At 42.7% G+C, this 27,295-nt stretch overlaps 1 protein-coding gene across 2 annotated transcripts; it reads left to right on the plus strand.

Annotated features, from left to right (window-relative positions):
* The first annotated feature begins 630 nt into the window (after positions 1-630).
* Dcaf7 (DDB1 and CUL4 associated factor 7) lies at positions 631-27,295 on the plus strand. Of its 2 annotated transcripts, XR_004518561.1 has the most exons (8): positions 631-1,029; positions 11,144-11,302; positions 12,008-12,119; positions 12,803-12,921; positions 18,322-18,531; positions 19,512-19,629; positions 22,491-22,726; positions 27,131-27,295. XR_004518561.1 is itself a non-coding variant. In XM_010616717.1 (7 exons), exons 1-7 carry the CDS (start codon positions 892-894, stop codon positions 22,661-22,663), a joined length of 1,029 nt encoding a protein of 342 aa, XP_010615019.1. In that variant the 5' UTR covers positions 631-891; the 3' UTR covers positions 22,664-25,927. The 2 variants fall into 2 exon arrangements, 1 of the variants encoding a protein (XP_010615019.1); XM_010616717.1 differs by lacking the exon at positions 27,131-27,295 and having other exon boundaries at positions 22,491-25,927.

Consider the following 27,295-nt stretch of genomic DNA (forward strand, 5'->3'; position numbering starts at 1 on the left):
CAAAAACTTGGAGCCAAGCTACTTGGGTTGTTGCCCACTGAAAACCAGCCCTAAAATTCGGGAACATTTCTAGAGTCTGAAGAAGGGCAAGGGAAGACCTGACTTAGGCTTGTTGCTAGGTTCCTGGAATAACGGCACTTCATGTTTAAAGTGGCCATGGGGCAGGAACATGGTTCCCCTTTGACATTTGCCAATGTCAGACCTCGGAGCTCTGCGAGAGACAAGTAGCAGGTCCACCATTAAGGTGGAATTTTAACTTGACAGCGTGAAGATGCCTCTCAGAATAACAGCAGCGGAGAGGAAGATAGCGAGTCACATAGAGGTTTCACTCTCAGGGACTTGGCCTAGAACTTGGGTCCCCGATGGTCGCCTCCCGGTCACGAAAATGCCCATTCACCCGCACAACGCCGTTATCTAGCTGACTGACACCTTGGCCAGCCAATGACATTTGGGGTTGTCAAAGCTCCTGCCTCGAGGAGTTGGGCGGGGCAAGGAGTTGGAATGACAGACATTCACACCAATAACGAGGAGTTTTCAGAACTACTGCCGCAATAACCAATGAGAAGAAGGAATAGTTTAAAAAGGACGGGTCAGGCAGCCAATGGTTGGCCCTGCCGCAGAGGTCGCGTGGCTTCCGTTCCAAGAGAGCGGGGCGGCATCCCAAACGGAAGGTGGTGGTTGTGGGTGCAGAAGCTGGTTTGAAAGTGGGGGTCGGGCCGGACCGTCGTTGTTTGTCGCCGTGGCCCCGCTTCCGGGCTAGGCCGTTCCTGCCTGTCTCTGCCCCGCCTTCCTTCGGTTCTCTAGGTCCCAGTCCCGGCTTTCAGCGGGACTCGCTCCCCGCCTGCCCCCGCCCGCTGTCGCTTCGGACGGCTCTGCGGCCCCGCCGCCACCATGTCCCTGCACGGCAAACGGAAGGAGATCTACAAGTATGAAGCGCCCTGGACCGTCTACGCCATGAACTGGAGCGTGCGGCCTGACAAGCGCTTTCGCCTGGCTCTGGGCAGCTTCGTGGAGGAGTACAACAACAAGGTGGGCCGGGCAGGGGCTCGGAACCCAGCTGGCGGGGAGTAGACCCGGCAGCGCCCTTTGCGGGCCGGCGCCCAGACTCCAGAACCCTCCTACACACTCGCCTTAGCGCCCCAGAGCGTCTCCTCTGTGCCTGGCCCGGTACTGAGGGTTTTATATTCTTTGTCTCGGTTACTCTTGGCAGTATTCCTGCGTACTGAGGAAACTGAGGCACGGTGTTGTGACTTGCCCGTCGCAAGCAGGTATTTCGTGGTGGTAATAAATTTCAAACCCGAGTTTATATCCCAGAGTTTTGCCATTTGTTCCACCCGTTCCCACGAGTCCTGCCGCATTGCTTCAACTGTCGGGGCTTGAGACGCAAGAGGGAGTGATGGCTGTGAAGAAAAAAATGCAGACATTTCATTTGGTGGTCGCGCATTCCTGGCCACACTAGATTTGTTAATACAGTTTATTGCATGGGCTTTTCTGCCTCCTACTTCCACCCCCATTTACTACTAGTGGATTTCCAGTCTGTCAGGATTGGCCTTTCTGTTGCTTCCTGGTATCCATCATCTTCAAAGCAGTTTTGTTGGAAAGTGGCCTCTAGTGTGATCCTGGCATTGTTCTTGAGGAGAAAAGATGACATTTTATCTGATCTATCCTTTGCTTCTTTCACGTTGGTTTGCGATCTTTAGTAGTAAGTTTTGCTCTTGTTGAATGACCATCAATTTGAGAATCCTTCATTGAAGTACTAGTAGGAGAAGCTTTTAAGCTTGTAGTGCGAGATAAATGTGTTTTTTGAAAGTTGCTGGGAAAAGTTTTCTTTCCTTTATTTGTTTCTTTATTGTATTAAAGTTGTGAATGATTGTGATCAGGGAAACTGGAAACTTCGGCTAGTAGTGTTGAAAGCCAGTATTTCTTTTTACTGACGTGAACATCAGACTTAAGAATAAGATGTGGACAGTGACAAGCTTGATTTAGGGGTAAAAATACCAGGTGGTTTAGAATTAAGTCCACTGACAAACTATGAGATGTTGAACAAGCCAGTTGTATGTTTGACCTACAGCTTGCTTCAGGAATCGGATTCTGTTTACGTGTGGAGGTCTGGTAAAAATTTCTTCAAATATTTTAGGTTTGTTAATAGTGTTTCAGGAGCTCACATATATCTCTGGAATACTTCCTAAGTTTGGTATCTACTTTGAGAAAGAAATGAAAGGCATGAATTCTCAGGTGGGAATTTAGCTCAGTGATGCCACAGCAAGTGCAAGGTCCTAAGTTCGATCTGCGATACCAAAAAAAAAGGCATGAATTCTCATTGCCACCTTACACGGACACAAATCCCAGGAAGCATACACTGATGCACCCTGACCCAGGCAAGACATAGCTTTATCTTTTTTTCTGATGATTCTTTCTGCCATGGTGGACACAAAACTGGGAATGGAATTGAGACCTGATGTGAATACTGTGTTAAGGTTAAGACCACTAGAACTATTATTTAAAGATATGTGAAAAGTAAAACATGTCTTTCGAAGGGCTGGAGTCTTCATACAAATCAATTTTTTTTCTGTAAGTTCCTGCAAAGTCACTGGGTCATCAGTAGTAGTCTCTGAGAGGAGAGACAGCCACAGCTAGACTGCTGGTACACTCAATGGAATGACTGATGTCCAACTTCAGTTCAGGAGCGCTATCCCTAAGTTTGTCCTTTCACTTAGCAACTGTATGGAGATCTTTCCTAGTGCCAGGCACGTAGATATTGTGTCCTTAGTTGTGAAATGCAAACCAGTAATCCCACTGTTAACAGAACAAGCAGTTAACTATATCTTAACTCACATGATGGAGGAAATATGAAGTGAAAACTATTGTGCTTCCACTTATCTGTAAGTCAGGGTTCTTGCCATATGTGTGTGCCATGAAGGACGCTTTTAGTAAGCTAATGCCAGCAGACCTCTTCTTGTGATAATGTTTTCAAGTACATAAAATACATAGGATTCCAAAGGAAACCAATTACATTGAACTACAAATATTAGGGTTTTTAAAAAAGATGGTGATGTAGTAATATGTACCTTTAAGTTAACTCACTAAAATAAATGATATTATCCAATGTAATTTCCATAGTTTGAAGTAGTGAAGATAAAAATATTTTAAGATGTTTAACACCTGTAATGTGATATGAAGAAATTGTGATTCTGTTGACAACAGAGTCATAGATACTTATACTGCTTTGTGTGGCTGCCTCCATTCATAATTAAGGAAATAGTGTGTTTGAATTAGAGGTTAGTGGAGATAAGAGTATAATTTTCTAGTTCAAGTTCATAGAAAGTTAAGAAACCTTGTTATACAGGATGTGTGTCTAGGAGTTGACGGGCAATACAACCCACTTTAAAGCAGTGGTGTTCAAGCTGTTTTGGGGAGATTCTGCCATGGTGGTGACAGACCTTGTAATTTAGAGGAATTTAAAAAATTAAAATATTTAGATCTTAGATTCCTGCTTTCTGTAGATAGTGAATGCCAGCAAAAGGCAAAATGACAGCAAATTAACATTGATGAAAAGACCCCAAAATGGTTTTCTTTTTTCATGTGAACAGACTGACTAAGAAAACATGATAATAGGGCTGGGATTTAGCTTGGTGGCACTGTACCTGCCTCGCAAGTGCAAGGTCCTGAGTTCAATCTGGGGTACCAAAGGAAAAAATGATTATAAATTTTAAATTTTAGTATTAACATGATTATGATTTCCTATTATGAAAAAAATGTTCATAGTTGGTCCATAGAATTAAATCTGTAAGATTTCAAGTCCTTTGGGGCCGGAGATTTAGCTCAGTGGTTCTGCTGCCTGCCTTTCAAGGGCAAGGTCCTGAGTTCAATTCCCTGGTACCAAAAAAAAAAAGATTTCAAGACCTTGACTTCCAGGTGTTCCTTGATGAGAATAAATGTAGGAATCTTGCAGAATAAAGAAGCAGATTCTATCTACTTGGCTTAGAATGCATGCCCTGTTATTGGTGGTGTAGTTTACATTCTTTTTTGGGTGCTGGAGCAGTAGATTTTGGTATTAGAAGAATGGTTCTCTAAATTTTAGTGTGTAAGAATTCCCTGAGGGACTTGTGCATTCCTGGGCTCCACCTTGAAATTGACAGACACCAACTGTCTAGATGGCCCAAGAATTTAGGCCTAGTGTAACCTTTGTGTCTGCATGCTTCTGAATAGTGGTTCTGCCCTTCCATCCAAGTTACCCTGATAAAAGCTCTATTGCCAGATAGCCTTTTTGAGATAGCCCGGGTTGAGGGTTTTTTTAAAGTATAGGGATTGAACCCAGGGCCACATTCATGCTGGGCAAGTGCTGGACTACTACTGAGCTCATCCCTGACCCTGGGCTGAGTTTTAAATCTTGCCATTTCCCAATTTTGTGTGGCTGTGGGCAAGTTATACTCTGGGCCTGTCTCCTCATCTGTAAAACAAGGGTAGTGAGTGTTGAATTTTCCTGTCTTATAAGGTTGTTAAGTAGATGATAATGAGCTCATGTGTGTAATGGACTTACATATGTAATGGTGTGGAGTACGTCATTTAGAAATGTTATATGTGCTGCTGAAGCAAGCCTGGCAGTTAGCTATTTAGTCATCATTGTTACCACACCTGTAATTGAACTACATACAAAGAGAATTATATGAGTGTTGAGTAAATTTGAATTTTGTGATTTCCAGAGAGGAATCAGGACCTTTAGTCAGAAAGGTATCTCCAAGGGTGATTATGTCCACCCTCTCTTTTAAAGATGGTCCTTTTAATCAACTGTCATGTGGTCTAGCAGCTTCTCGTAGTCAGTTTCCTCTAATTCTGGCTCACTTTCACACAGTAACTCTAATATAAGAATTTGGCATTTCTCCTGCCATGGTTTAGTTTGTTTGTTTTTTGCAGTTCTGGGGATTGAACCCAGGAACTTGGGCTTTCTAGACAAGTGCTCTACCACTGAGCTACGTCCACTGCCCTTCTCTCCTGAGTTTTGATAGTATCTGCAGTCCTGGGGCAGGTGGATTTCGCTTCTATTGGGAAAAGATGGATAGCAATCCTTGAGCTTCTCTTCCACTTAGGTGCATGTTAACTAACTTGCCACTTATGCACTGACCTCTAGCATCTAGAGAACATTTTTCTGAGGTTTCTAGAAGAGAGATTGTATATACTTGATGCTTTTTGAAGTATCTGGACGTGATCACCTTGAACCTGCAATACATGCAGGTGAACGTCTTCCTCATCGATCTGTGTTTCTTCCTCCGAGTTTTTTCTGGGACATGGTCTTAATATGTTCTAGGCTGCTTTGAACTTGTGATCCTTCTGTCTCAACCTCCCAGAGTGCTAGGATTACAGATATGTGTTGCTATACCTGGCTTCTCTGAGATTTTTTTAAATGAAGTTACTTTATATATTTAGTAGATAATTATTTGGACCGTGATATATGGTTTTTTATTTCTTAGTATTTGTGCCAGCCCTTTAGGATTCTTGTTCACTTATTAATTGGACAAGTATGTACAAATAATTAAACACACGCACATGATTATACTTGGAAGCTTTCTGTAGGCCTTGTTAGCAGATGAGAGATTCACAGCAGTAAAGAGAATATTTTAGCACACAGCAATCTTTTTGGCAAATATTTATGTATTTTCCATGTTGCTTCAGTTCTTGATCTCTTGTCAGCAGGGGAATTTAAAAGGTAAAAACTCTTGTGTTTTTAAACTTTCTTCTTTTTCTAGACAGGGAGAAGACTAGTTCCCTCAAAGTACCACTAAATCAATTGGTTTTTTTCCCCTAACTTTATTCACACACTTACTGAGATGCTGTGATTAAACAGAAAATGAATCTGCCCTGTAGGTAGTCAGGCCTGCCTGAGGCCTTAATGATTGGACTGAATGATTATGAGCCAGGAACAAGGATTGCAGTGCCAGAGTGCATCTTGAAAGTTTGACAGAGCAGGACTGAGGTATAGCAGTCATCAGAGATTGTCTTGAAGAGAAGACAATGGTAAAGACCAGAAAGGAAAGGCTGGTTTACACCCTCATAAGATTCCTTTGGCTACTTGAGTTATAGTAACAATTGTAAGAAAATGGTCCAATGAGTGCAGTGTTGTGTTGATTTGGACAACTTGGGAGCTTAATTAAAGATTTTACACACATAGACACACACGCACACACGCAGACACACACGCACACATGCACACACGCAGACACGGGACCTCTTCTAGAAGATAAGGCTGATGGAGAAGAGACTGAATTATATGAACAGCATGGTGATGTCTCACCTTTGTTGGCCAAGGAGATGGAAAGGCTTCGTGTATTTTGCTAACTTGGACTATGCCCTCGTCCTCTCTTCCACAGAGATCTTTAGATCAGCTAGGAGGAGCCTGCCTCATTCAAAAGGAACCAGCATGTAGCTATAAAGATAATATAAGCAAAGGGGGGGAGATGTAAATAAACGGCATGTAAAGTACTCACATCAGGAAAGTGTTTTTTCCTCAGTTGAGAAATGTCCATGCTGCTGGTTGTGGTGGCACACACCTGTAATGGGGAGCCTGAGGCAGGAGGATTACCTCAAGTTCGAGGCCAGCCTGGGCTACATAGTGAGTTCAAGGCACGCTTTCATTACAAAGTGAGACTGTCAAAAAGAAAAAAAAAAAAGCCCTGTCCTACCAATGAGAAATCAAAGAACTTAACACCAAACTCCAAGCAGAGAAAGTGTAATAAGACATGGTGATAGGAGAAAATAGAACTGGAAGAGCACAGAAAAGTAGCAGAAGAGAAAACTGTGTAGTTGTAACAGGATTAAAAGCCACATTGAAATAAAGTAAAGGCAAACACAAGCTATTAAAAATACAGAAAAAGATAAGAAAGACAAATTGAAAAAATCAAATAAAATTAAAAACTGTAGCCAGCCTGGGATATATAATGAATACAAGGCCAGCCTGGAATAGGGACCCTGCCTCCAAAAAGAAAAAAGCAAGGGGAATTTGCTAAGTTAATAACCTTGGCAAAGGTTATTACCTTGGAATGTGTAAGGTGAATAGACAAAACTAAGACTATAGAGGATTTAAAAAGCAACAATTTGTTTTGATAAATATATAGAACTTTGTCCAACAGAAAATGCAATATTCTCCCATGAGGGAGAGGGGCAAAAATGTTCCCTTTGGGCATAAGTGGAACTATGGAGTAGGGGAAGAGGAATTTAAAGAGTAAGCATTAGCTGATAATAGCAATAACAAGTTCTTACAGCCTTTGCTTTGCTTATCATTTCTCTTACTCTTTAAACTGTACAAGATACATGAAAGTTGGCTCAGTTAAATTGTCCTAACAGAGACTATCATTATATTTGTTATTTGCCTACTTTAAGATCCTTTGATAATAAACAAACTCAGAGTAGTTTAAGGGAAGGAAAGGATTCATTCAGAGGAGTTAGAGATCTGAAGGCAAAGGATGACTGTCAGCCTTCTGAGAGACTGAAACCAAGCAGTGGAAAGTTGTTTTCTCTTTCCTCAGCTGAAAGTCTCATTCTGCTATATATCTTGCACAGTCCTCTAAATACGCAAGCTTTTCTTGCATTTTCATGCACAGCGGATCTGTGGTCTTGCCCACCTTTCCTTTTTCAGGCTAAACTGAGAATAAATGGCATTTGAATCTGAATTCCAGATTCCCAGGAGTGAATCCGGTCAACTCAGACATCTAACCGTGTCAGTCTAGCACAGTGTGGTTCTCAACCTTGTCACTAGGAGTTTGAGCGAACACTGATGTCTGTGTCCTATTACCAGAAATTCTAGCTTCACTGCCTGAGCATTCGGATTTTTTAGAACGTTCCAAGGAGATTCTGTTACATAGCCATAGCTGAGAACCACTGATCTAGGGGAAGAACAGGATCATTGTGTGGCTATGGAGTGCTCAGAGAATGGGTCCTGAGCTAGATAGATTATTCTCCCAACAGTGTCCTCAGTTTTCACCTTAACCTTCCCGTTATCTCTGGATATGAGCTATGTAAGAATAACCTGCAGAACTTTTCTTTAACGTCTAGAGGTAGAGATGTAGCTCAGTGGTGGAACATATGCTTAGCATGCACAGGGCCATTGGTTTGAGCCCCAGTACCAGAAAAAGCAATTGAAGGAAGTGAGGGATCCAGCCAGGCGTAGTAGTACATGACTGTAATCCCAGCACTTGAGAGGCTGAGGTGGGAGGTTCACTGAGAATTCAAGGCCAGTTTAAACTGCATAGTGAGATTCTGTCTCCAAAAAAAAGGTAAAACGGGACCGGGGATGTAGCTCAGTAGTGCTGTGCCTGCCTGCCAAGTGCAAGGTCCTGGGTTCAATCCCTGGTCCAAAAAAAAAAAAAAAAAAAGGTAAAACATACTTTCTAATACAGAAATTCCCTCTTGGGACTTTGGCCTCCAGAGATAAAGGTAGCAGGGTTTCAGTCGAGGAGGGCCCCCTCCTGTGTACTACCCCCACCCTGTGCTGTAGCACAGGCCCTATTAATTTAGTCACTTTGGTGTTCTGTAAAAGGACAGGGAGGGAGAGAAGAGAAGGATGAGCAGCTAACCCCAAACACTTATGTACATAAAAGGGCATATAGGAAGTAGTGGCAAGAAAGCCAAATTTGGAAACTATTGCTGTAGGCTATACAAGAAAAAATAAGATAGATCCTGTCTGAGGTATTTACCTGTGGTAAATGGTATAAGACAGTGAAACTTTCTTCAGGCAGTTTGGAATTAGTCACCAAATGGATTGTATCAATAAAGAACGATCATGGAACCAGGAAAACTGCAAGTGGTCTATAAAGGAGGTGAGACATTATGATATTCAAAGTTCTTACATTGAGAAAGGCATACAACTGTGAGGTAGATACCACGAAGATCTTCACTTTACAGATTGGGAAACAGGATTAACAGAGTAAAGTAACATAACCAGGGTCCTGCAGTTAGCATGTGGTAAGTAAGGAGCACTGGAAGCCAGATGCCACTATCCTATATTAATATTAGGCAGCTTTGGGATCGAGAGAAAGGGCGTGTGGGAATTTTATGAGTATTGAGGGAAATGTAAAGGCATGAGAGGAAGATGGGGGCAGTGATTAAATCAGTGAAAGTGATTAGGAAATGGTGGTAGATGGTCTTGAATGTTACATTCAGAGGATCCTAAGTGGCACATGCTCACAGAATTTGTTATTGGGGGGTGGGAGGAAATGTCTGATGATTTGAAAGTAAAATTTTAGAAATGGGTGTAACCTTTTATCTTCTAGATTATCCTCATGGTGTTAACTGCAGGGTTAGAGAGAGGGATTTGGGGCTTGATACTCACTACTATATCCTGAGCACTTAGACCCATCACTAGTAGGTAGCCACTTAGTAAATATTTGCTGAATGAATACATGAATGAAATCTAGCCAAGAATCTATATTAGTGGCTTATTCTGTATTTAGCCCAATGAGCCCATAATTTAGCCTCTCATCTTACTTCCTCCTCCCACCAAAGCTGATGCCAGGTGTTTTCTAATCCATCATAAACTGTCCTTCACACACTGCTTTCTACAAAGATCAGAATGTGAACTTGTTGATTCCCTGTAAGATCTGTTCATTGGGTCACAGTCTCTCTTGCGGGCATACCTTGCCATTCTCACTCCGTATCACTATAAGTCCTTATTGCTTCTTTCCTCCCTGTTCCCTCTGTGCTCCCTGAATCCAGCTTCTCCCCTCATCTAGTTTGTCCTGTCAGGGTCTGTCATCCTCAGAGGGCCAATACCCATACTACTGTCTTGTCAGATACTTTGTGAGGGGTGCTCTCGGGGTTCCTGCCTCCCTCAGCTTACTGTGTTTTGCGCCGCTCTCCCACACATTCCTCTCAGATGGGTCTACTTGCTGCACTAAACGTTTTAGTGTGCTTCCTTTATACATTTGTTCCTTCTGCTCTACCTCCTGGGATGCCCTTCTCTTCCCTTATTGGCAGTGTAGATCCTTTCTATATACTTTCAAGACTGCTCAGGTTCTGACTCCACTTTTCCTCACTCACCCAATTTGAATTACTGGTTTTTTCGCTAAACTGTTGTCAATTATTGCCTGTGTTACAAATAAGCAGATCGGTGGGTTAACCTTTGACTCCACTTTGATTGCTTTCTCAAACGTTCTAGAGCATTGGGTTCTGTCTCCTTTTACAGTTTTACACGTTATCTCCCCAACACATTATATGTTATTGAAAGCCCTTAAGTGCTCCATAAAAATGAGTATTTAGATTTAGTCATAGATTTTTAAAAGTTAGCCAGAGATGACAAGATCTGTAAATATACATAAAAAACTGGGGATATAGCTTGGTATTAGAGTGCTTGCCTAGCCTGTGTGAGACCCTAGATTTGATCCTCAACACTGTAAAAGGAAACAAAACCCAAATAAAGACACAGAAAAGTTCTTAGGTATCTACAAAAAGCTGCTTAAACTAGGAACTAATGGAGAAGAGTTAAGGATTCAAAATTAATGTACAAAAATAAACTTTATAGTAACAATGAATAATCAGGAATTGAATATAAAAACAATGCTAGGTAATTCTGGAAACAATAAAAATTCCATTTATAATAGCACAAAATCTTTTAGGAATAAAGTTAATGAAAACATTAAGTATACCAAAAACTCAGGCATTGCAGAAAGAAATTAGAGGTGGCCTAGGTAAATGGAGAACTATCCTATATTTATGAGTTGGAAGACTCAATATTAAGATGATAATTCTTCCCAAAGAGATCTGTAGATTCAACACAACAGAATTTTATCAGGCTTTCTGTAGAACTGGACAAACTGATTGAAAAATTTACACAGAAAAGCAGAAGTAGCCAGGCATTGTACCACCAGTGCCTATAATCCCAGCTCTTAGAAGGCTGAGGCAGGAGGATTGAAAGCTCAAGGCCAGCCTAGGCTACATAGGGAGAACTACCATAATGGTATGTTTTTGTTTTTTTTTTCTACTATCTCTGTAGTGTTGAATATAGCTGAATCCTCCGAGCCTAGGTTTCCTGTCTGGCAGTGGGATAGCTAGTCTAATTCCTTTTCATTGTAATAGTTTTTGATTCTCTAGTTAGGTAATTGATACTGCTCCAGAAGAACAAATGTTTATGTGGTTCAACTTTGGTGTGTTGCAGGTTCAACTTGTTGGTTTAGATGAGGAGAGTTCAGAATTTATTTGCCGAAACACCTTTGACCATCCGTACCCCACCACAAAGCTCATGTGGATCCCTGACACAAAAGGAGTCTATCCAGACCTGCTGGCAACTAGTGGTGACTATCTCCGTGTGTGGAGGGTAAGCACGTGTTCTTTAGCAGCTAGACGAATGGACTAAGTTAGCTGTTGACAGTGTAGAGTCACACAGAGCAAGACACAGTAAGGGCAGTGACTGTCATTGCAGCCTGGGACAAATGAGCAAAGCTTCCTTGGACTGATTTGTTTGGCTCAGCAGGTTTTCTAGTAAATCTAGGCAAGATTCTATGAGTCCTTTTGTCAGCCTGGAAACATGAGGCTCTGTAACCTGATATGATGAGTACAGCCTTCAGTGGGGTTGAGGGATTCTTGGTCTGTTAGTCTGTTGACAATCAAGATGTTTTTGGGTAAATTAAACAAAATGTTAGGCCATTGATGCTCATTATATGAGCAGATCTTGGAGACTCCTCTCCCCTCTCAGCTGAACTCAGCAGACACTGTAGCCTGGGGTATACACCCCTGTAGACAAGGTCCTGAGATTCTGGATTAGGGTGAGTGAGAAGATGAAAATTTAGAAGGCAAAGCTGGGCAGAGAAAAACTTTGGGAAGAAGTCTAATTCAGGGAGTTCCTCCAGGTTTTACTACTCTTTATGATAAAAATGTTTTCCCATGTCTTAGATTTACCAAAGTATTATCTGAATCTGACTTTTAAATTTTTGTGTGAGGACAGGACCGGTTGATTTTTAGTATATGTGCTGCCAAAGCGAGCACAAGTGTGGTTGATTTTTAAAACTTACTATTCTTTCAGGTTGGTGAAACAGAAACAAGGCTGGAATGTTTGCTAAATAATAACAAGAACTCGGATTTCTGTGCCCCCCTGACTTCCTTTGACTGGAATGAAGTGGATCCTTATCTTCTGGGTAAGGGAGTTAGGGAGTATGTATTCCAGTTTGGAGAAGCAGTGGTACATTTTCTCAGATAGAACATTGGGTGCGGGGGTGGGTCACATATAACACTGGCCCAGTAATTTGTGTTTGGTGCTGAGGATGGAACCTAGGGCCTTGCACATGCTGGGCAAGCACTCTGCCACTGAGTGACATCCTCCACCCCTGCACCTGTTTTTAATTAGGAGCCTGAGTTGTCATTCTATATACAACAGGAGCAAGTGAGAAGTGGTAGATGTGGAATACAGTTATTAATTCCTCATATGGAGTTAAGCTTTTTCTGTGCATATATTGTGTCTTTCTAGTTAAAGTCTAAGCATCCCATCAGGCATGGTGGTGCACACCTGTAATCCCAGCACTTGGGAGGCTGAGGTGGGAGGCTGAGGCAGGAGGATTGCTGTGAGTTTGACACCAGCCTGGGCTACATAGTGAGTTCCAGGTCAGTCTCAACTACAGAGTGAGACCTTGTCTCAAATACCACCCCCCCCCCAAAAAAAAGTGTAAGCATCCTAAGATAAGGATTAAATACTTGACCCTTCCTACACCCAGGAAGCATTTGTGGCATGTTCATCCCTGGCCAAGCAGATGAGCAGGCACAGGAGGGAAGTTTGCATGGGAACTTCATCCCTGTCAGTGCTAACTTGCCCTGGTGTTCACAGGTACCTCAAGCATTGACACAACTTGTACCATCTGGGGGCTGGAGACTGGGCAGGTGTTGGGGCGAGTGAATCTTGTGTCTGGCCATGTGAAGACCCAGCTGATAGCCCACGACAAAGAGGTAATGATGCTTTTTCTTTTCTTTCCTCTGGTGCTTTCTGTGCCCGTAGGTAACACATAAGGTTGTTCTTTCTCTGTTTTGCAAATTACATAGACAATCAGTGCCAAAATGCTTCTTGTTCACATGGAAAATAGTAATGTGTCAAACGGTAGGAACAACACTGTTGTACACTAATTCATTTTTTGACTAATGTAAATGACTTATTATACAGTCTGTTGCTGTCCTTTTCATGCAAAAGGTTGCTATTTTTTAAAAAATAATGAAGTCTCTTAAAGACACACTGAGAACTGGTGTGATTAAAAATAATTTTAGAAGCTTGGCGTGGTGGTGCACGCCTGTAATCCCAGCACTCAGGAGGCTGAGGCAGGAGGATTGCTGTGAGTTCAAGACCAGCCTGGGCTACATAGTGAGTTCCAGGTCAGTTTCAACTACAAAGTGAGACCCTGTCTCAAAGAACCAAAACAAAAAAATTAATAATAATCTTAGAGTAAAATTTATTTCAAAAAAATCGTTTAAAAATAATCTTTTTTAGGGTAAAGGAAGACAGGAAGAGGGAAAACTTTCTGATAGACAAACCTAATTATCATTTTCTCTCTAAATATATTTTATTGAATTCTAATATATTTATGCAATCTTTTATACTTCCAGTACTATTTGGAAACAAACATTTTATTTGATATGATATTTTCTATGTGTTTGTGGGAAAAACTGATAAAAACCTTTGATGATTGTGGCCTGATCAAAGCATTTCCTTTGGTAATTTTGCAAAATAGTCCATCCAGAGTCATTCCATGCTCTTTCTCTCACTTCCTTGAGGTTCTGTTTTCTTTTTTGTTCTCCCTTACCTGCACAGCGAGGGTTATTAATATTTGTACAGGTAAAAAGGATGCCTTGACCAGAGGCCAGAAATTGGAGGTTATCAACAGTATAGGAAGGTAATGATCATTCTTAGTCGAGGATTGTTCTTGGCCTCTATACTCCTAAGGTTAAGATCTATTATAAGACTGCTGGACTTGACTTTTACTAAACCAAGTTTCAAATGAAGAGTTTGTTTTTCAGAGAGGACAGTAAGGAACTTCTGGAAACTATCTTGGCATCATATAGAACAGATTCCTGCATTTAGTTATATGGCAATCTAACTCGCTGTTCTTTTTTAGTTCCAACTCAGGGGTAGTAACTATTCTTAAGTACTATAGGTAAGAGACTGTTTAAACCATGGGACTTATTACACAGATGAGGCAGCAGTCCACTAGTTGAGAGGATAGGAGCATCTACACGCTGTCATTCCCCATAGGCTGGAAAGTCCAGTAGAGGAGACAGGGTTCCTAGAGCCCAGTGATTGAGTTTAACTGGCATAGATGCTTGTGGGAACAGAGAAAAAGAAATACTTAACTGGGGATTTAGTTCAGTGGTTCCGCCACCTGCCTTGCAAGCACAAGGTCCCAAGTTCGATACCTGGTACAAAAACAAACACAAGAAATACTTAGCTTTTCCGTACTTATTTGGGTTGCTGTCGTGGCTGTCTGACAGATGGGAATAGAGCAGAGTTTAATATATTTGAAAAATATTATTCCCTCTTTTCTGAAAAACCACACATGGATGAGGGACCAGTCACCTGGAGCTTAGAGAGCTTTGTGCACTGAGTCCACTGCTCCTGGTCACCTGTGGTGTCTCACCGCTGAGAGGTACTCAGAGACAGTACCATGGGGTGCACATACTGCTAAACATGCATCTGCCCTGAAGTACCTGGATAGGACAGTTGTTGCCCTGATCTACCAGGTGTGTCAGGCCTGAGTGCCTCTTTGTTGATGACTGGCCCCTGTTCCCTTTTGAACCTCTTTAATTACTTCCCAAGAAAGCGAAGCACAGTTTCTCCATTATCTGCCAGAGAAAATGGAATTGAGGAGTTTAAATAGAAATAGATGTTAATTTGACAGTGTCCCTTAGTAGGCAGAACCCAAGAGAGTAGGAGCTGCAGTGTCTAATAAGAAATTCTACTCATATCTCCCCAGAAGTCAGCTATCATATCCTTGGCTGCTGAAGATGGGTTTTGTTTGGCATTTGTTTTTGTTTTGTTTGTTTGTTTGTTTGATATAGGGTTTTGTTATGTAGTCCAGTTTGGACTTGAACTCACTGTGTAGGCAAGTCTTTAATTCACAATCCTGCCTCAGCCTCTCAGGTACAGGGATACAGGCATGATTACACTATGTCAGTTTGTCTTGTCTTGTCTTAGGATCAAACCCAGATGTGCTCTACCACTGAGCAACATCCTTTACCCTTTGTTTTTTATTTTGGGAAAGAGTCTTGCTAAGTGGCCCAGATTGGCCTAAACTTAGCATCTTCCTGCCTGAGACTCCCATGTAGGTGAGACTATGGATATGTGCCACCAAGCCCAACATGGCATTTTTCTTTATCTCTGTGACTCACTTCACTTGCCTGGCTGTGGCTTTGTCTGTCTTAGTCCCTCTCTTTCTCTGAAGTTCTTTATTGTTCTCTGCCTCTTTTTCCTCATAGACATTAGTGATACAAAAATATTTGCAGAAAATTATAAATGTAGGAAACAATGATTCAGAACCTAAATTGATTGTTATGGTTTTTGTTATAGTTATCTAGATGTCCTCTTAAAGCCTCATGTGCCCAAAGATGGGACTTTGGTAAGGTGATTGGATTATATAAATTTCTTTCTTTTTTTTGGTACTGGGGATCGAACTCGGGCCCTTGCGCTTGTGAGGCAGGCATTGGAACCACTGAGCTAAATCCCCAGCACTGTATTATATAGATTTCTAACTGACTTCTTGTTAGAAGGTGGAGTCTGGTTGAAAGAGGTGTATCACTATGGGTGTGGCCTGGAAGGGTTTGTCTCCCTCTGTGGCTTCTCCTTTGACACTGTCTCTCTACTTCTTGACCACCTTGCCGTGAATAATTCTTCTCAGCCATGTCCTTCCACGACATGTATTGCCTTGAAGCCAGCCAAGGTGGACTGAAACCTTACAAACTCTTCTTTAAGTTATAGGTGTCAAATATTTTGTCCCAGCAATGAAGAAAGTGACTAAGACAGATTTTGGTAACAGAGAAGTGAGGTCATTGCTGTGAGACTACCTGACCATGTGGTTTAGAAGCCTTTGGAACTGGCTTATGTGAGGAGTTTGAAAAGGTTTGGAGAGGCTAGCTGGACAAGCAACCCTAAAATGCTGTAAGTCAAGCTTCATGGGAGATTCTGGTCAGAGTTCAGATGACTAGAATGCTGATTAAAAAAAAAAAGAAGAAGAAGAAGAAGAAGAAGCAGATGGAAAAGACTAGGCTCAGAAGGTCTCATGTGGGAAGAAAGGCTCCACTGGCAGTTGGACATGAGGCCATGTGTGTTGTGCTCTGAGAGAAAATTTTTCTACATTTTGCTTATGTCCTGAGACTGCAGAAAACTTACATTAAGGGTGGCAGATTAATCTGGCAGAGGAAATCTCAAGGCAGCCCAACATTTAGGCTGTAGCATGGTATTGTCGGGGGCTTTTAACTAGCTCTACATTGAGAATCAAGAGCAAATGGTATAGCTGAGTGATGCTAAAGGCTTTCAGTTCTGCCAGAAAGCAGGCTTCTACAAAAATGGAGCAAAAGAAAGTTTGGTTATTGAAAAGATTAGTATCAATATGAAGCCAAATAGTTGCCAGGGATTTAGCTCTGTGCCACTGCATCTGCCTTGCAAGCACAAGGTCCTGAGTTTGATCCCCAGTACTGCAAAAAAGAAAATAAATTGTTGAGCAAAATGAAGCCAAATACTTTATAACAGGTCAATAGAAAGGATGCCTTCAGAGCTTGTAGGGAAACAGACAGGCCCTAACCTTCTTAGGCTTAAAATTGCAAAAGTGAAAGACTTTGCTTTGAGAAAAAGCCCTAGGGCACCATTCTTGAGAATGGGTACTTATAGAATTTGTTCCCCTGAATGCATTTCACAATGCTCAACTGCCCAGGCACTCAGAGGCGCCCACAGCCAGGATGCAGAAGGGCCAGGCTGTTACTGGAGACAGCAGCAGACCTTTGCATTAGTCGATATGGTGCTGGTTTTACAGGCCTGCAGAATGCAAGAGTTGTGGGGTCAGCAAAGTTTCTTCCCAGATAGCAGAAGGCAGCCTGGGAGGCCAGACACTGCCCCTGAGAAGGAAGTAAGTACGTGAAACTGGAAGTGCATGGAGACTCCAGAAAACTGGAGAAGCCATGGAACATCTGAGGAAAGCTACAAGGAGTGAGCAAAACCAGCCTACGAGAGAAGCCACAAGTGCTGCAACTACGGGCAGTGTTGTAGGGACAGGGCTGCCCAAGCCCTTTGGAGTTCACATGTTGTTGCCACAACTTGCCCTTGGTACTGGCTATAGAACTACAGGATTTAGTGTTTACCCTGATGAATTTTGGTTTTGAGTTGGTCCCATTGGTCTCTATCCCCCATTTTCTCCCTTTAGGAATGAGAATGCTTATCCTGTGCTATATTGGCAGTGTTTAACTTTCTTTTGATATGTTTGTTTGTTTGTTTTTTGAGACAGGGTCTCACTATGTAGTTGAGACTGACTTGGAACTCACTATGTAGACCAGGCTGGTCTTGAACTCACAGCAATCCTCCTGCCTCAGCCTCCCGAGTGCTGGGATTACAGGCGTGTGCCACCACACCTGTCCAACTTTCTTTTGATTTTTATAGGGACTCATGAATAAATTTGCTTTGAGTCTCAGAGGAGACTTGAGGCTTGAATTTTTCAGCAGTGCTAGAAGTGTTAGAACTTTGGCAACTCTTAGAAATGGCCTGTATGCAATTTGCATAAGGGATGTACATGCATCTTTTCGGGGCTCAGGGCAGAATGTTATGGTTCATATCTAGGTGTCTCTCTAATGCTTCATGAGGGCATAGGCAGGACCTATGAGAGATGATTGGGTTGTGGGGGCATTATAGCTGATTTCCTGTTAGTTGGGAGACACTGGTTACTGTGGTCATGCATACCTTTGACTGCATATAACTGAAAGCCACCTAAGCCCAGAAAATAAATGTCTCAATCTTGGAGTATGGCAGAAGACAGCCCCTTTCTCTGGCTTCCACTGAGCCAATGTGTACTGAATCTTTGCTCAGAGTTTGTGTTCTGCCAGTTAGGCTGTATGTGCCTTTTGTTTTATTAGGGTTGGAAAGCAACAGTGGAAATAAGCCCGACAATGTCCGTAGCAGAATGAACCTCACTTTTGGGAGGCCATCGGTGGCATAGCTCTGGGGTTCCAGTACCTACAGACACTATTTAGGCTTAATTTACCTGCTTCTGTGTCATGAGCTGGTGTTCAGATGAACTGGAGATTGTGAATTTCCCTGTGATAGCCAAAGGAGGTGAAAGATCTGAATCTTACTGGAGTTTCTTACTTGATCACCAACAGGTCTATGATATTGCATTTAGCCGAGCTGGAGGTGGCAGGGACATGTTTGCCTCTGTGGGCGCTGATGGCTCAGTGCGGATGTTTGATCTCCGCCATCTGGAACACAGCACCATCATTTATGAAGACCCACAGCATCACCCACTGCTTCGTCTTTGCTGGAACAAACAGGACCCTAACTACCTAGCCACCATGGCCATGGATGGAATGGAGGTGAGCACCCCAAATAGATTAACAAGGCCCTGGCACCTAACACGAGCACTACTTAGTGTATCTTGAAGAATGGTACTTAGCTGACAGCAGTGTTGCGCCCAGGAAATTTTTAGAAATATCTGGAGACATTTTTGGTTGTGACAACTTGAGAGGAGACAGGTAATGCTCCTGGCATCTAGCAGATAGAGACCAGGGATACTGCTAGACATCTACAATGCACAAGATTAAAGTATTAACCTACCCAGAATGTCAGTAGTGCTGAGATTGAGAAAGCCTTGATGTAGAACAAGGACTATGTTAAAACTTCTAATACTTGGAGTGTAAGACTTAGAACCAAGATAAGCAGTATTTACAGAGTAATCTGTTTGTTTCTGGTACCGGGGATCAAATTTGGGACCTTATGCTTGCGAAGCAGAACCACTGAGCTAAATCCCCAGCCCCAGAGTAATCTAAATCATTTGTGCATATGGGCTGGGTGAAAAAACAAGCTGGTTCCCCCTTCTACATTTTGGACAGATTCATCCAACTTCAGCAGATGTAGAAAAAGGAGCTCTCTCCAGTCGATTACTCAATAAAAGTAGTAACTTGTAGGTAAAGAGGGACCCAGGGGTTGACCTTGGTTTAGTGAGGCTTACACTTCAGATTTCTTATATTCCCAGTTCTGCTTTGATGAGGCACTCATATTGCCCTGCTGAAATGCAGAAGTTCTTGATGCTGTTAACTGGACTCAGTGCTTATCCAAACTCATGTTGCCTACTTCTGCTTCCCCTTTTTCCTGTCAGCTTCAAGGCCAGTGTTGTTCAAGATAGGGACTATACATTCTTGTTTTCTAATTCCTCAAAGCTGAGGAAACCCTGTCTAATATTATTTAAACCCACAATGAAAAAGTTATGTTTGAGAAAAAATTTTGTGTATAGTTTTTTCTTTGTTTGTTTGGTCATACCTTGCACTTCTGGGCCCTTTTACTTGCTTTTCTACAGGTGGTGATTCTGGATGTCCGAGTTCCCTGCACACCTGTTGCCAGGTTGAACAACCACCGAGCATGTGTCAATGGCATTGCTTGGGCCCCACATTCATCGTGCCACATATGCACTGCAGGTAACCAAGGTGGGGAGAAAATAACACGGGGTAGTTAGGAGTCTGCCACTCTTGGCACCTTAGAACTGTAACCCTTACTGTTTTCAAATGATAGTTCTGAGAGATTTACACAAAGCAACTCCGTCAGGAGCCTCCCCACACTGTGAAATTGGAGCATTCCACATTTCCAGATGATCTTGTATCCACAGTGGGCAGAGCCTCTTCCATGAATACTAATTTTTTTTTCTTTTGAGACAGAGTCTCACTGTGTAGCCCAGGCTGGCCTCAAATTCATGGTGGTCTTCCTGCCTCAGCCTCTCAAGTGCTGAGATTATGGGAGTGCACCACTATGCCTAACTCGTTCCACATATGCTAATGACAGTGTGTATCAAATATAGGCCTGTGCCTTGAACTATCCTTCTGGAAGTCTAGGTTCATATAGAATCTTTGGAAATGCCAAGGTTGACATCTCCTTATGCCTTTCAGGCTTCACTATAATGAATCTGCAGGGAGCTCTGGATGTATTGAGGGGACTATAGCCTTCCCTGGTCAATGATGTGTGACTTGTTCTCTCTCTCTGTTTTTGGAAGCGGGGATTGAAGTTGGGTCCTTGTGCTTGCAGGGCAGGTGGTGGAACCACTGAGCTAAATCTCTAGTCCTGTGACTTGTTCTCATTTCATCATTTTCACACCAAAAATAATTTTACTTTAGCCCTGTTATAGTTTGTATGTGTTTTTCAGTGCATCAGGCTTCCTTCTAATATGCCTTTTCCCCTCCTCACTAATTAGTAGATTTATGACAAACCTTGTTCATTATGGAGCCAAAGAAGCAATGTGGTTTGATTTTCTGCCATCTTAGCATTAATTTGAAGGGCGGAAGCGTTTTCCATTTTTGGCTCTCTGCTCATGCCTGCTTACCTCATCGAGGAGCAACTTGGCGTCCCCTGTCACCTGTACCCCAGCCTGATTTGCCGTCTTCATTTGCTCCTTTTTTGTCCAGAAGTATAGTTAGGGAGGGTGGGAGAAGGAAAAAGAGAATGTTGTCACCCATTTTTTATGACAAGTAGAAGTGCAGAGTGTTTAAAGCAGTGTCCTGATCTCTTGGCATAGAGTGTCTTGGGAATAGGGATTTTTTTCCTCAACAGTTTTTTTAAAAAAATAAATATGCGTTTGCAGTACATAATGATTGTGTTCCTCATGCAGAGTTAGTACACGCGTATAACATACCTTAATTCTTCCATTTCATTTCTTTCCCTTCCTCTCCCTCCCTCCTCCCTTCATTTCTTGGTCCACTTCCCTTTTGCAAGGGATCTATCTCCCCTTTTCCTATTATCTAGCTTGGATTTTGCTCTTTATTTATACTTTGAGTTTCTTATATAAGAGAAATCATATGATATTTAACCTGTGTCTGATATATTTCACCTAACATGGTTTTATGGTTCCTTCATTTTCCTACAAATGACTCAACTTTATCCTTCTTTAAACCAGAGTAATGCTACATTGTTTATAAACACCACATTTTCATTATCCATTCGCCTGTTTATAAATATATAGGCCACTGAGAAATGGTATCTTGTACCTTGCCCACATTATGTAGACTTGGTAGGAAGCCAGGGTTGCCATGGTTAACCTGGCCAATTGGGGTTCTCTAGTACCACACACACAAAAGAAGTAACTTGGAAACATTACAGATCATTTAGGAACAAGATAAAGTACATATAACTAACTCATAGCTTTGCCATTCTAACCCTCCCCATTTTGATATATTTCCTGTAGCCTTTGGTGGTGGTAGGGGATAACCAGGGATTGAACTCTGAACCCAGAGCTTTCCCACTGTTGTCATTTGTTTGTTTTTTGAGACAGGGTCTCAAAAAGGCTGGCCTTGAGCTTACTATGTAGCCCATGTTGGCCTCGAACTTGCTTCCTCCTGCCTCAGCTTCCTGAGTGCTAGGATTACAAGTGTGTATCACCATGCCCAGCCTCACACTGTCCAGACCGGCCTCAAATTTGCAATGCTCATACTTCAGTTTCTCAGAGTGCTGGGATTATAGGTGTGTGCCACCACCACCACCACACCTAGCTTTCTAATCACTTTTTTTCATGTGCTTATATGTTTTTAAAGATGGTTACCTTCTTTTTGGTGTTTCCCATGACCCTTTACTTGGGAAAAAAATTTTAAAGGTACATGTCCACATAGCACTTTATCTCAGTCATCGTTTTATATAACACCTCATTGAAGCACAATTGTCCATAAAACAGAAACTTGTATTAGATCGAATTATCAGAGAAGGATCTTTAACCATTTAACTATTTTTAGTAGCTGAAAAAATGACATCATGGTTTGGACTCTGCTTTTTTCCCCCAATACTAAGTATGCAGATGGAACACTGAGCTATATCCTGAGCCTTTTTAATTTTTAAATTTTGAGACAGGGTCTCAATAAGTTGCTGAATTGCCCAGGCTGCCCTGGAACTTGCAGAACTCCTGCCTCAGCCTTCCAGAATGCTGAGATTATAGTTGTGTGCCACTGTGCCTGACTTGGGGATTGTTTTTATCCCAATGTTCTCTCCTGATGCCTGACCCCAATGAGAAGGAACCTATCTAATTCTAATGTCTAGATCTTGTTACAGTTAAGGGAGCCTAAGGTTATTTGGGACATGGAGTTAATGCCAGATTTGAGCCCTGGCCCTGCCACTCACCAGCTGTATGGCTGTTTGGCTTGCGGCAAATGCCTTAGCATTTCTGTTTCCTCATCTATAAAAAATAAAACCTTCCCAGAGGTTTTGCTGAGTAAGTGCTTGTAAATTGTGACTCATTCTCCAGATGTAGGGATTGTTGTCCACATTCCCTGATTGACCTTGCTTGCTCTCCTGTTGTTCTTAGCGGATGACCATCAGGCTCTCATCTGGGACATCCAGCAAATGCCCCGAGCCATCGAGGACCCTATCCTGGCTTACACAGCTGAAGGAGAGATCAACAATGTGCAGTGGGCATCAACTCAGCCTGACTGGATCGCCATCTGCTATAACAACTGCCTGGAGATACTCAGAGTGTAGTGTTAGTGGCGACTCACCCGCAGGGCAGGGGTTTGTGTGTTTTCCACCTCTGCCCCACTTCAAGTAAGAAGAAATGTATTTCCAGTCCAGTGGCCAGTATGTCTGTTGTTGCTTTGCACCCACTGTTTCCGGAAGCTGCTCTATGAGTGTCCAGCCAGTCACCCAACATTCTCTGTGCCGGACTCAGTGCTGTGTGGCGCTTCCTCAGCCAGGGGCTGAATTTTAACATTTTTCTCTCTTTTTTTCCTTTGTTTCCTCGGTTAAACATGTCTGTATATTTGTTTGTTAACTGTTATGTTAATGAGCCAAACAAGCGCTGGCTCTGTTTATATCCATCTGGCCTAGTGTCTGTCTGTTTGCTGCCCAAGGCAGTAGTCCATGTCTTGTCCCTATCCTCGTCTCCGTGTTAGCACTTAAGTGGGAACAAATACCAACCTGAAGTTGTCTTTCTTCCTGGTGTCAGTGTCTTTAACAAATTTCAACTTTGTATATTTTTTATCTATCAGGCTAATTTTTTAATGAAAATAATATCACTGTCCTGGTTTCTTCTTTTGTTTTATAGTCCTCCCCTTTTGCATCTTCCTCTCTTCTCTCAGTGCCTGGAGCAGGTACTGGGTCCTTGACCCTATGAGCAGTTTGCCTTCCTGAGTCATTGCTGGAGTGGCACATGCCTGATCAGGAGTCCCAAACCACCCTGGTGCTCTGAAGTCTACTAACTTTTCTCAGCCTTCTCAAGGCTCACAGGACAGACAAGCTCCTGTGTCTGGCCTCACTGGTACCTTTTGGGCACATGGTAGAGCTGAGATAGGCAGCTGATTGGGGGCAGGGGGTTAGGCTGGAAAGAAATTGTTTCACAAAAGCTGAACTTAGAGCATATTTCCAGTACCTAGTTTCAGAGTTTGTTTTTCCCTTTAGTAGTAAGCCCCAGGCCACTCCTTTCTGGGACTTGAATGATAAGCAAGAATGATCTTTAGGCTGAACTTTGGTATTTCTCTTTATTGAGATTCCTGTGCCTGGTGGAATATTGGTTCCTCTTTGGATTGAGTGCTCTGAGTGAGAGAATCTCCCTAAGAGGAAATGTCTATGTGTCTGACACTGTACAGGTTCTTTAGCAGTGCGAAGACAGGCAGCTGTCCTTGGGGATGGACTAATTGGCTATAACGATACAGAGCCATTAAGTACCTAGCTTCAAAAGAATCATGGGCTCTAGGGTCCGTCAGTGAAAAGGTGTACTCACACCTGTCAGACTCATTCCTACCCCAGTTTACTTTCTGGACAGTATTGAACTTGTAGTCTTCTGTAACCTGTTGACTTACAGGCTGCAAGTGTCTATTTCCGTTATATACATAGGTTTCATGGAGGGGGCTTGTGTGTAATTCTGACCTTAGATGAATCCTTAGGGTGGACAGAGTTTGGAACTTGCACTAAGGAGAGTTTGCCTGGTTTATCATGCTCTGTCAAGTTCCTGAAGGTTTTTGGAACCTTCTGAGTTGCTCACCCGAGATTAGGAGAGTAGCAGGCCTGACAGTGGTTTTGTCCACTTAAGTTCTTACCTGCTCAGGAAATAAGTTAACTTCATTCTTCTGGTTCTTTAAACTTCTGGTTGACTTTTCCCCACAGCTGATGTAGTTACATACCAGAAGTTACAGCTTGCTTTACTATGCAGGAGCTTGTCCCACAGGGAGGGGCTTTTTGGATGGGGTATTTCCCTCTTTGAGCTTCATGCTTTGTTGTTCTGATTATGGGTTTTTGGGTGGCCTTCTCCTGCATTTACCACCAGATTTTTCACTGCATCAATGGGAGATACAAAGCAAGCAGTTCTAGGTCAGACCCCTCCTCTGCTTTTAATTGTGTTTGCTAGTGGTTACAGGAGCCTCCTGTCAATGGTAGCAAGGTTAGCTGCTAGCTGCTGTCCTAGGAAGCCCCATTTATTTCTGTGGATGAGTGATGGGAGTCTGAGTGGTAGCGGTGGCTGGACCTGCTTGGAAGTGGTGGTTCCCTCACTGAATTCTTAGTGGACTTAATCCTTGTCTGAATAGCAAGGAAATTTGTCAGCTGGAACTGAAAAATGCTAATTCAGAAACTTAAGCAGCAGTGGTTATTTGCATAGATTTGAATGAGGGTTTTTCCTTGCTCTGTGGACTCCCAGCCCTGTCATCCTCCGGCCCTGCAGTGCAGTTCTGTTCTCTGCACCCATCTGGAGCCCACATGAGATTCTCCCGCTCCTTCAGCAAGCATGATGGGCCCAGTTTCAGGTCACCTTCTCTTTACACCTCAAGCAGATGGCCTCTTGGCTGAGGAAGGAATTTCTCTTGTTTGAAGATACAGATCTTCTAGCTAGCTGTGCCCCATAAACAGGTCTGTTGTAGTTTCAGAAGCAAGTCTCAGTTGTTCAGTTTTCAACCTAACAGCCAATGAGATTGGTGGAGAGCTCTGATCTGATCTCCTCAAGCAGCTGCTAGGGCTTTATGTGGAGCCACCTCTGGGCACTGGGGCAGCTGTGATAGCCCCTCTGATGCTCTTAACAGGCCAAGCTATAGACACAAACACTTCTGCCCTGCTGAAGGGCAGAAAGCTGGATCAGTTAGGCCTGAGAGCCTGACTAAATGGGTCCATGGCATTCAAGGACATGAGCCTTACACTCAAGAGGTTGGAACCCTCTCCTTCCCAGAAGAACTATCCTTCAAGGTCAGGACTTAAAGAGGGGCAATGTTTGATAACTGGGTGACAACTTCATATCAGATCTAGGATCAGCTCTCAGAGAATTAGCTAAGATTCAGTAAGAACATAAGAAGTCTAGAGTCCTACAACATTTTGTCGATAGTTATGGCTGGAATTTTATAAGATTTAGGATGTAGGAGTAAGTCAGTGGTATTTATTTGGATCAAGGGAGGAAATATTAAAGGGCAGATAAAGTCTGAAGTGGGGAACTATTCAGACTTGTGTGGCTGTGGAGTGAAACTATGCCCTTAGACCAGTCACCCTTCCTAGACTGTTCACCAGGCATCTGTGGTGCTGGGTAACGGTGGTACAGTGTGACAGCTCAGGGGAGGAGCCCCTCCCTGCAGCAGGCAGCCATAGGTGAAAATTTGCAAGCATGGGTTTTCCATGGCAATTCCAGACCATAGTTCCTCTTAGTTGTAGATTTGTACAGAGGTGGTAAAGACTCAAATAGACCTTTCCCCCTTCTTTTCTCTTTCTCTTACCGTTACACTGTAGAACTTTCTCCTTGCTGCAATATGACTCTGAATTCCTAGGCTGTAAGGACATACAGGAGCTACAGCGTTTACCAAACGAGGGAGGGCAGCCCAGACCTGCGTCTGCACCTTCCTTACTGTGAGACTCTGACAGTTCCTTTGACTTCTGGTTTGGGATAAGGGGATACCACTGAAGTAGAATCCTTGAAGCACACTTTTTCCTTTACTCTCTGTACTCTAGGACAAGGAAGGAAGGCCATCCGTGGCACTTAGCTTAGGTTTTCTGAAAGAGAGCTGAGCTAAGCAAAGTCACCAAGAACCATAGGCCAGGATTTGGGTGAGTTCTCTGCCCTGGCTGCATAGCCACCAGAGTGTCTTGTATTCCAGAGCTTCGTCCACTGCACCCACCTGTATCTTTTTCTCCTCCCACCGTTGTCGTTGCTGCTAATGGTTAAAGTCAAATGTGTGGCCACATAGGATGGGTCAGGGCCTCTTGGGGTACTTTCTGGATGTCATTTTTTAAACTTGGAAACATGCAGGTGCCTTGCTAAAGAGGCTTGGACTGGTATGTCAAACCAGGAACAAATAAGCTAAGAAAGTTTGAACTCCAGAAGAAAGATGTTGAGTGTGTGACAGCTGGAAAGTGTACAAGCACCCACCTTTGGGACAACCCAGTGAAGATGAACTTGTGATATCTACTGTTGAAAGAAACGTTCATACTTTGGGTTGTGTTATGAAAATTGTTCAGCTGAAGCTTTGAATTGCTTTAGTCCAGTGTGGATCACTTGCTTTGGTTCCTGTTTATTTTATGACCCCCTCTGTCAGTGATTTTCCCTCGCCCCCTCTCTGAGTGTGAATCTGTAGCATGATTGTATAAACCTCTGTAGAAGTTGGAGATTTCTTGTTCTCTGAAATGTTAAGCTCTAACCTCTGTGCCCTTTAGCCTAGTCTGTTTGAAGTTACTTTCTTGTTATATATTTAAACTTTCCCTCTGGTCCTATAGGTTTTGTGGCATCTCCTGGTCAGGTGGAGAGGAAGCTGCTCCTTGCCGAACTGTACTGTAACCATTTTTCTTTTATAAATATTATTTTCACAGGACTGATTGTACACAGGGCTTGTAATAAAATTTTAACACTGTGCTGTGAAACCACACAGAGAAATCTCCACTGAAGGCACTACAAAAGAACCTGAAAGTGGAATCTTCTGTGACTTTTATTTCTTGTTTCCTAAGTACATTAAGCCTAATTTTCGCCCTTTCATTTTGTTTCAGCCTCCTGTATAAGAAGTTCCGTATTTTCTTCCAATCATACTTTGTAATAAAACTTGAACATATGTAGATGAATTTCGTCTTGTAATGAATTTATTTCTTCCTACTTTGCCCCTGTGGTCATGTTTAAGAAACACTGGCTAGGGGACAAGTCACTTTCTCTGCCCG

Source organism: Fukomys damarensis, unplaced genomic scaffold (assembly GCF_012274545.1).
Source record: "Fukomys damarensis isolate Sample0158 unplaced genomic scaffold, DMR_v1.0_HiC HiC_scaffold_23, whole genome shotgun sequence".
Taxonomy (NCBI): Eukaryota; Metazoa; Chordata; class Mammalia; order Rodentia; family Bathyergidae; genus Fukomys; species Fukomys damarensis.

Excerpts from the sequence above, each read along its gene's own strand:
- Dcaf7 (XM_010616717.1), top strand. The coding sequence starts at position 892 with ATGTCCCTGCACGGCAAACGGAAGGAGATCTACAAGTATGAAGCGCCC. Across the intron at positions 18,532-19,511 it reads TGGCCATGGATGGAATGGAG|GTGGTGATTCTGGATGTCCG; the intron begins GTGAGCACCCCA and ends GCTTTTCTACAG. Across the intron at positions 19,630-22,490 it reads GTGCCACATATGCACTGCAG|CGGATGACCATCAGGCTCTC; the intron begins GTAACCAAGGTG and ends TGTTGTTCTTAG.